At 42.9% G+C, this 9227-nt stretch overlaps 1 protein-coding gene across 1 annotated transcript; it reads left to right on the top strand.

Annotated features, from left to right (window-relative positions):
- Positions 1–12: 12 nt before the first annotated feature.
- Positions 13–9227, top strand: LOC131446987 (germ cell-specific gene 1-like protein). Its single transcript, XM_058618420.1, has 9 exons — positions 13–137; positions 307–778; positions 1960–2504; positions 4035–4983; positions 6760–6954; positions 7039–7098; positions 7183–7341; positions 7445–7556; positions 8608–9227. Exons 4-9 carry the CDS (start codon positions 4788–4790, stop codon positions 9161–9163), a joined length of 1278 nt encoding a protein of 425 aa, XP_058474403.1. The 5' UTR covers positions 13–137; positions 307–778; positions 1960–2504; positions 4035–4787; the 3' UTR covers positions 9164–9227.

Below are 9227 nucleotides of genomic sequence, written 5' to 3'. Positions count from 1 at the left end.
CATTTTACAGGTTGTTCTTGTGTGCGACTGGAAGGTTGTGGGTTTGATTCCCAGCTCAGGACAAGATACTGAACCCCACGTTGCTCCTGACAGTGTCATCAGAGGTCTGGTAAAGAACTTGCCTTCTGCAGCCACAGGTGTGTGATAAACACACATTTATTCATAATCTACATCTGAAACAGTAACTGTAGGACAAATCAGTGCCTTTACAGTTTAATCAACATTGATTAAAAATAAAAAAAATTAGGATTGATTATATTAAAATTAGGCCACAAATATAAACAGTGATTTATAAACTTGGATCAGTTTGGCCCAGTTTGCTTCATGGATGTCAAGAGAAGGAAGAGCAGAGGAGACACTGATCCACGTCTGAGGAGAGGACTAGCAGAGGAGACGCTGATCCACGTCTGAGGAGAAGGAGGTGCTGAGCCAAGTCTGAGGAGAAGGAGGCGTTCAGGAGGAAGAGCAGAGGAGACGCTGATCCACATCTGAGAAGGAGGTGCTGATCCACATCTGAGGAGAAGGAGACGCTGATCCACGTCTGAGGAGAAGGAGGCGCTGATCCACGTCTGAGAAGGAGGCGTTCAGGAGGAAGAGCAGAGGAGACGCTGATCCACGTCTGAGAAGAAGGAGGTGTTTAGGAGGAAGAGTGGAGGAGATGCTGATCCACATCTGAGGAGGAGGCGTTCAGGAGGAAGAGCAGAGGAGACACTGATCCACATCTGAGGAGGAGGTGGCATTCAGGAGGAAGAGTAGAGGAGACGCTGATCCAAACTCTGTGAGTTAACTGTTGTTTATTTATTTATGTTTCACTGTCTCTGTGAGGACGTTACAGAGACAAATAAAAACAGTGACACAAGACTTTTCATTATTCATCAAGTTAATGAGAGTGAGGGGGGCGGAGTCAGATCAGGATGTTAGAGGAAATGCTGAGGAGAGTGTCCACCATTCACAAAAACAGAGACAGATTAGTTTCTAAAAACCGACGGAGGGAGGCAGCAGATTAAGAGTGTGTGTGTGTGTGTGCGTGTGTTACATTAGGACATGATGGTTAGTTCAGTCCTCACGATGCCTTTTTTTTCTTTCACATGAGGGTTTGACCCACATGTCACAACAACAACAAAAAGACAGAATTCTGACATTAAAGTCATTAAAGTTCTGACCTTTGTTTTGTGTATAGTTGCATTTTTATACCATGAACCAGCTGAGAGTCAAAAGTTAAAACACAGTGGTGTAAATAGACTTTTCACAGGAGGCAGATTTAATCTCTCATCATCCTCCTCTTCCTCACATACTGTACACTTTAATTTTCTACACACTCACATACCCTGGTTTACACAGTAGAACAGTAATTGTGATTTTCCTCCCAAGTAGCACCAGAGGAAACTCGTGTACCACTGCCAATTCTGATTTATTCTGATCTCAGAATAAGAAACAGCACAAGCTTAATATTCAGCATGTAAACATTGTAGGGAATTAGCACATTGTGGTACATGGTTGTACCGTGTAAAAGTATAAGTACTAGTGTATTAGTGTTCAGATTACTATTAGATTTGATTTAAATCATCATATTTTCCCATTTTGTTGAATAAAATTCCCTAGAATCTGCACAAATCCAAATCTGTTAATAGTTGAAAATCGGAATCAATGTCAATCACTGAAAATGTCTTAAAAATGGGCCCAGCTGTGAAATAATTCATTATTTACATCATTTTAAGTATAATAAGTATAATGTTGAAAGTATTAGTCATTTTACATAAATTGATTTTGTGCTTGACTGAAAAATAAGCCTCAAGTTAAGTTTATCTGTTTATTTTTTGAAATGTTTTGACATTGAAATACATGTAGAAATGTAGATGTAGAAATGTATCTCCGGGAGTGTGTGGTCGATACAATATTTTAAAAGTATCGATTATTTCAGCTTCACTCTTGATTCTGCTTTTTCTCTTTCATCATCAGCATCATCATCATCATCAGCATCATGGTCCTGACACGGTGACATCACGACACACTCATCATCTGTTCTATACCATCCTGTCAAATTAATCAGTATAGGAGCAGAGGTCACAGAGGAGATGAAGGAAAAACCAGGCAGGGAAAGTAACAGATGGGACTTGTGAGGATTAGAGGAGAAATCTGTGAGGTTTTCAGACGGGAAACTCACCCGAGGAGGCGCTGAGGAGGAAGAGGAAGAGCAGAGGAGACACTCAGGAGGAAGAGCAGAGGAGACGCTCAGGAGGAAGAGCAGAGGAGACGCTGAGGAGGAAGAGCAGAGGAGACGCTCAAGAGGAAGAGCAGAGGAGACGCTCAGGAGGAAGAGCAGAGGAGACGCTCAGGAGGAAGAGCAGAGGAGACGCTGAGGAGGAAGAGCAGAGGAGACGCTCAAGAGGAAGAGCAGAGGAGACGCTCAGGAGGAAGAGCAGAGGAGACGCTCAGGAGGAAGAGGAAGAGCAGAGGAGACACGAGAGAGGAGGAAGAGCAGAGGAGACACTGACATAAACTCTGTGAGTTCACTGTGTTTTTCCCTCTTTTCCTTGTGTTGAGTTGTGAGTGTAATCTGATCAAAAATCAATTACTGAAGTGTTTTATTTATTTATGTCTCACTGTCTCTGTGAGGACGTTACAGAGACAGTGAGACACAAAATCTGATAAAAAAATGACCTCATTCTGCAAAATCCCTCTTACATTTACTTCAGTTTATTTGTTTGAACGTGATTAAATCTCCAAAAACAACAGAGAAGTAACAAACATAAAGTCTAACTGCACCAAACCATGTTCTGTGAGTCCACATCGTTTCTTTATTCTGTCTAAAGTGTTTTTACAGATATATTTAAACACATTATACTTACTATGAATGGATCTTGTTGGGATGCAGTTAACATTTAAAGAAAGCTCTAAAGAAAATAAACTCAACTAAACTGTTGTGTTTATTAGTTTTAAAAGACAATCTTACTTTGTAAAAAATATGATCAATGATTAAAAACACTACTTGTAAAGTTGCATGTGTGATTAAAGTGTAATCTGTGATTTATGGATAAAGTCCATGTGTTCATCTGTAATCTGATGACAGTCACAGGTGATGAACACACACACACACACAACAATAACTACTACTGGATTAAAGCTCCACATCGTGAGCTGAGCTGGACTGAGTTGAACCTGAATCCCTCACTGCCTCCTCATAACGTCATGTTATGTTTATTTTGTCATTAAACAGCTTTTTCTGTTTTTGCTGCTTTGTGAACACCCTCACTGTCCCACACCAAAGCCCAGAGAGAGAAGTACCATTTTTACATCACAGGGACACAGGAGTTGTTCAACCACTGCTGCCGCCATCGATAAGTCCAAATGAGTTTATTTGTGAATTCTGTGTTTGAAAACATACGTTCAGATTGACCTCAGTGACACAAAGTGGCCACACGAGGCAGCAGAGGACCAGCAGCTCCTGTGTCCCTGTGAGCTAAAATCACTGATTTTCTCTATGGACTCTGGTGTGGGAGAGTGAGTGAGTGGGTGGGTGGTAAAAGCCAGTTACTGAAGCTATTCTGAAATATGTCTTTGGACTTAATGCTAACTCTAGCATGCTAACATTCAAAGTGGGCGTAAACTTGAGCATGTTCACTATATTAGCAGGGGCGTGTGCCGAGGCTTTGGGGCCCCCGAGGTCCGAAAGAGTCTAACCAAACTGTCTACTGCTCTTACATTTACTAAAAACGACATACTTTTACACAATTTATGCTTAGATTAATGTTACTATTCTTCACAGGTTGAAAATGAACAGTTTATAGACTTTAGTTTCCAGTCAGAAAACTCTGTTAAACAGTGAGATAAAGGAGTGAATTTACTCGTCAGATATTGTCGATTTAAAACGGACATAGATTTTATTTACTGACTTTCTTGGGCTGGATGTTGAGTGTGCGTCTGGATTATGTGTCAGAATCTTAAAAAAACTATCACTTTAAGACCTTACAATAATGATAATAATTATAATAATATTGTGAACTTTCTGTCTCTCTCCTCTTCTCTCCTCTGAGGTGGTCATCATCCAGACAAAGACAGCACCGCAGTCACCAGACGTTAATCCCATCCACCTAACTCTGTGGGATTAATACAGAGATTACCAGAGTTAGGCCCGAGATTTGGGATTAATCCGCTCCTCGGCGAGCTCAATCTCTCCTTCGGTGAGGTGCAGGCACAGGTTGATGCCTTCAACGCGCAAATGATTAGTCGGCAAAAATCTGCAGGAGAAGATTTAGACGTTTTTTTTTCTGATGGTGGAGCGGCGATGGCTTCGTGTGTGGAGTCAAAGGTCACACGACAGAGAAGAGAGAGGAAGTCCACATCTGTCTCTCGTAGTGATTAAATCACGTCATCTTCTAACCTCTTTGTCCTCCTCCTCCTTAAGCCCCGCCCTTTTATCCTGCCCTTTGACCTTTATTCCAGTTCTCAAACATCCTTAATCCGCTCTCTCGACCTCGCCTCGCCGCCATCCTCCATGAATCCGTTTCAATCACCACGGCAACTAATGACCACTCAAAACTGCTTTACTCTACAGTTCACACTCCTCTGCTCTCAGAGACCTGGTGGGGTCTCAACGTGGGGTTAATCCTGCCCAAGGACACGTCGGCATGTAGATCGAACCCACAACCTTTGGGTTGAAAGACGATCACTCTACCACTGAGCTACCGTCGCCTCCCACTCGGTCAGATCGGCTCTTGGGGCCATTTTTGTGAACCAGGACCGGTCGTCTGTGAGCCCGAGGCCTCGCTCGGGAGAGACAGGCAGCCATGTTGGAGAAGATGTCGCGGCGGAACCGCTCCCTCCTCTCGCTGTCGCTCACCTCGCTGGCGCTCACGCTGTCCGTGTCGGCGTTCTGCACGTCGTACTGGTGCGAGGGCACGCACAAGGTGGTGAAGCCGCTCTGCCTGTCGCCGGTCAAGATGAAGAACTGCGGCCAGAACAACAGCCAGCCGTACACCACAGGTGACTGCTGCTGCAGCGCCCCCTGCTGTTCACACACACACACACACACACACCTACTGTATGTTCATAAACACTGTTCATGTTAAAAAAAAAAAGTGTGACTGGGGTTCCAAAACATGGGGGTGGGGCCTACAGATGGGTCGTTGTCAAAAATGTTGCCAAATTTTCCCATGTTTTTGTTACAATTGAAGTTTAAATGAATTGATCAAACATCTCTACACTTCAAAGTGATATTAGTTGTTTCAGAAATGAGTCGTTACAATTGTTTACCATCTTTCAAATGGTGGGTCTTCATATAGAAGGTTTGAGGAACACTGATTTAAACTTTATTCATATCATATTTTTTTTATTTCAATTGTAAAATATTATTATTTATATCCTTATTATTGGATTTTTGCTTAGAAAGCAGATGCATTTAGCCTAACACCTTTTGACACATGATACAAAAACAACGCAGCTGGTTTGGACAAATACATTGTAAAGATTTATAAAATGTAAATCATTTTGGCAAAATTTTACTTTTGCTGTCACAAAACTGTTTCTAGAAACATAAAATATTAAAAGAATTGATATTATGTTTACATATTTCTCACAAATATTTGACCAAAACAAATAATTGTCACTGGGAAGTTCATGATCAACAGATGTTTTTTGTACAACTTAATTTTTTATAATTTTATATCACTTATAAACTATAAAACACTAACATTATTATTTTCTTACATTGAAGAAATATTTAACAAGATATTTGCATATGTACTGATGAATGGCATTTAAACAACATGAACATTATTAAAAATTTAAAACATATTTTAGTCAAGAAATTGTATAATATTCAGACTAAATGTTTCTTTATCTAGTATTTACAATATTTTTTATAATAAAAAGTGATCATTTCTTAAAACTACTTTACAAAATGAAATGTTCTGCAGTTTGTTTAAGATGTAACGTAAAGAAGTAAAACATAAGGATGAGAAAATACACTTTTTATTTGCATCTAAATGAAAATTCAGCCATTCATTGTCTTCATTCATTCACCAGAACAAAAATAAACTTTGTTCAGGTTTGAAGAAAAGCTGCACACACGAGTAAACATCTGTTTATTTATATTTCAGTGCAGATTTTGATCCTTGATTTTTTTAATATATTCCATCATTTTCTCTGGAGTCGTCTGTCGCAGCACAACATAATCCCAGATTTGTTGCTAATCTGAGAACTTTGCATCTGCAGCTGGACGTTATCTGGACTCTTCTTATCTTCCAGCTCTAAGCCTATTTGTTTCCATGTACGACTCAATTTCCACGACATAGAGAAAGACCATAATTTACCCAGAGTGTTCTGTGTTCCCGGCCGGCCGGATTGTGTTACACGCTGTGTGAGCGACAGGAGAATCCTCTGAGGATTTATGTCGAGGTTTTCTTGGCACATGGATGACTGAAATAATCCCACACACACACACACAGTCAAGTGTTTGTTGAAGAACTCTGATTCTATGGAAGTCTGTTTCTGCCATATCATAGTTATGAGATACTAAGTCGTTATAATGAGTGAGTCGTGATTGAGATATTATGTCATGATGACTTAATATCTCACAATCATGACTTAGTATCTTATAATAATGACTTAGTATCTCATAATTATGACTTAGTATCTTATAACTATGACTTAGTATCTCATAATTATGACCTAGTATGCCTTCTTTTCTTTTTGGCTGAAACAGGCTTCCATACGTTTCCTCACCTTCTCTCTTCTGTGTTTTTAAATCCGATCTTTCAGAGGCTCCGACTCCGGACCCGAGGAACCCGGCGCCAAACGTGACGCTGACTCCGCTGCAGAAGGAGGAACTGGCCCGGATCAAGAAGAAGCAGCTGGCCAACGCCGTCCAGTACATCTGGGAGACGGGCGAGGACAAGTACATGCTGCGCTACTTCCACACAGGCTTCTGGCTCTCCTGTGAGAAACACAATGAAGGTAAGTGGTGAAGAACTGTCAAGTCTCTGAAGTCCGCATAAAGACATGGTTTGAAAAAGCAGTCTGTGGTGACTGATGTTTCAGGTAACGATCAGGAGGAAAAGTGTCGCAGCTTCATTGAGCTGACGCCAGGAGAAACTCAAGGTTGGTACGAGTCGTCACTCGTTTATTTAAAAGCAGAACATATATATTTATTTAAAAATAATTACGTACACTTGTTGTCCGCAGGCGTCCTGTGGCTGTCCGTCATCAGTGAGTGCATGTACATCGGTCTTCTGGCCATGGGCTTCCTGCTCATGTGTGTGGAATCCATTTGCCTCTGCGCTAAGAGGGAGATGAATGCGCTGAAGATCAACGCCTTCGCCGCCATGTGCACCGTCCTCTCCGGTGAGGACGAGGGGACACTGGGACACTTTGTGCTGCTGTGTTCTACAGTTTTCTCTCTTACTTTTGTTTGAAACTCTGTGCTGGTGTCTTCCTGCTCGCTCAGGGATGATGGGGATGGTGGCTCACATGATGTACACCACAGTGTTTCAGATGACCGTCAGCATCGGACCCAAAGACTGGAGGCCGCAGACCTGGGACTATGGATGGTCCTTCGCGTAAGTTTGTTTCACTTGTAAAAGTCTGGATGGTCAAAGAGTTTGTGATGAAATGATGGACATAATTATCAACAACGTCAGTGACCACCATATTGATGACAAAGCCGAAATGGTGGGACCAATTTATCTTATTTATCACCGCCGCCCTGGCGCCATGTCCTAGTTTTCCTGTGCTGATGTTTTCTGGCCGGGTCTCTCGTCTCACGTATGAAGTTTTGAGCAGATCAGTCAATGTACGGCAAAGTTACGGGACACTTCCTGTTTTGTGGCGAATGGTTGAAATACGCCCAAATTCCGATGGTTCCCGTGCAAAACCTTTTGATAATTTTTCATCTGTGATGGGGTCGGTACAAATCGGCACGTTTTTTTTATGTTGGTATGATATTGGATGCTCATTCATTTACGCCAAAATTCAAAATGGCCGACTTTCTGTTATGTTGAGGTCATGGTCCCAATAGACGTTTTTTTCTTGGTCTTGGGCTGTGACATGTTTCCACCAAGTTTCTTGAAATTTGGTGCAACTTAGTTTCAACTTTGTCCTACCGGGTTTCACCTTTGGTGGCGCTACTGAGCCATTTTGCACCACTTTTACGTATAACTTTTCCAACAGTGATTTCCGTGCCAATTTTTGTCCATTTTCACCAACGTTTAGTGCCACAAAAATGTGATAACTTCGGAAGAAAATAAATAAATTCCCAGAATTTGAGATGGCCACCATCTTGATGACAAACCAGAAATGGTGGAATCAATTGATCTTGCCCAAACGAGTCAAAATGGAGGCTGTAGACCTGGGAATATGGATGGTCCTTCAGCTAAGTTTCTTTTAGTCAAAAAATAATAATTTCTAGAAGCTTGGATGGTCAAAAAGTTTCGTATGAAATGCTCAAATTTCTACGTCAATGGTCGCCATCTTGAAAAACGTACTCTTTTGCCCAAACTAGTTAAAATGGAGGCTGTAGACCTGGGACTAAAGATGATCCTTTGTTTGTAAAAGTTTGGGTGGGTTCTGTGCCCTCAAAAGATGTAAAAATGACGACATGTCGTCCCGCAGCATGGCGTGGCTGTCGTTCAGCTGCTGCATGGCCGCCGCCGTGGCGACACTCAACTCCTACACCAAGACCATCATCGAGATGAAGCACCGGGCTCGGGTCAGGCTGGAGGACGCCCGCGCCGCCGCATGCGCCCCTTCCTACGAGGAGGTTGTTCGATCCGGCGGCGCCGGCGTTTACTCTGTCAGCCAGCTGATCCAGCTCGGCCAGCAGGGGGCGCTCATGGACCCGTTGTGGCCCAGAGGAGTGGGACCAGCTGTGGGACCTCTAGAGTGTGGCGCTGGGGGAGCGCTGCTGGTCGGCGGGGGAGGAATCGGAGTCGGAGGATTGGGGATGGGAATGGGAGGAGTGGGAGGAGTCGGAGGGAACGGTGTCGGGATGGCATTGGGGGCGGCGGGAGGAGTCGGGGGTGTGGCGGCGCTGGTGGACCCTCACGGTGTGGTGGTGATGGAGGGATGTGGCGTCGAGGGATGTGAAGACTGCGAGCGGGAAATGGACGAGATGGATTACGAGCTGCACGAAGACTGCGTGCGCGAAAGAGACGACTCACTCTGCTGAGATTTCGGAAGACACTTGAACCTTTGTCTTTGTTTGTATATAAACGATTCTAAAAAGAGCTTAA

Source organism: Solea solea, chromosome 20 (assembly GCF_958295425.1).
Source record: "Solea solea chromosome 20, fSolSol10.1, whole genome shotgun sequence".
NCBI classification, from domain to species: Eukaryota; Metazoa; Chordata; class Actinopteri; order Pleuronectiformes; family Soleidae; genus Solea; species Solea solea.
This window is presented reverse-complemented; position numbering and strand designations above follow the sequence as displayed.

Coding starts and splice junctions, on each gene's coding strand:
- LOC131446987 (XM_058618420.1), top strand. CDS start 4,788: ATGTTGGAGAAGATGTCGCGGCGGAACCGCTCCCTCCTCTCGCTGTCG. Junction 4,984..6,759: donor CAGCCAGCCGTACACCACAG/GTGACTGCTGCT, acceptor CCGATCTTTCAG/AGGCTCCGACTCCGGACCCG. Junction 7,099..7,182: donor GACGCCAGGAGAAACTCAAG/GTTGGTACGAGT, acceptor TGTTGTCCGCAG/GCGTCCTGTGGCTGTCCGTC.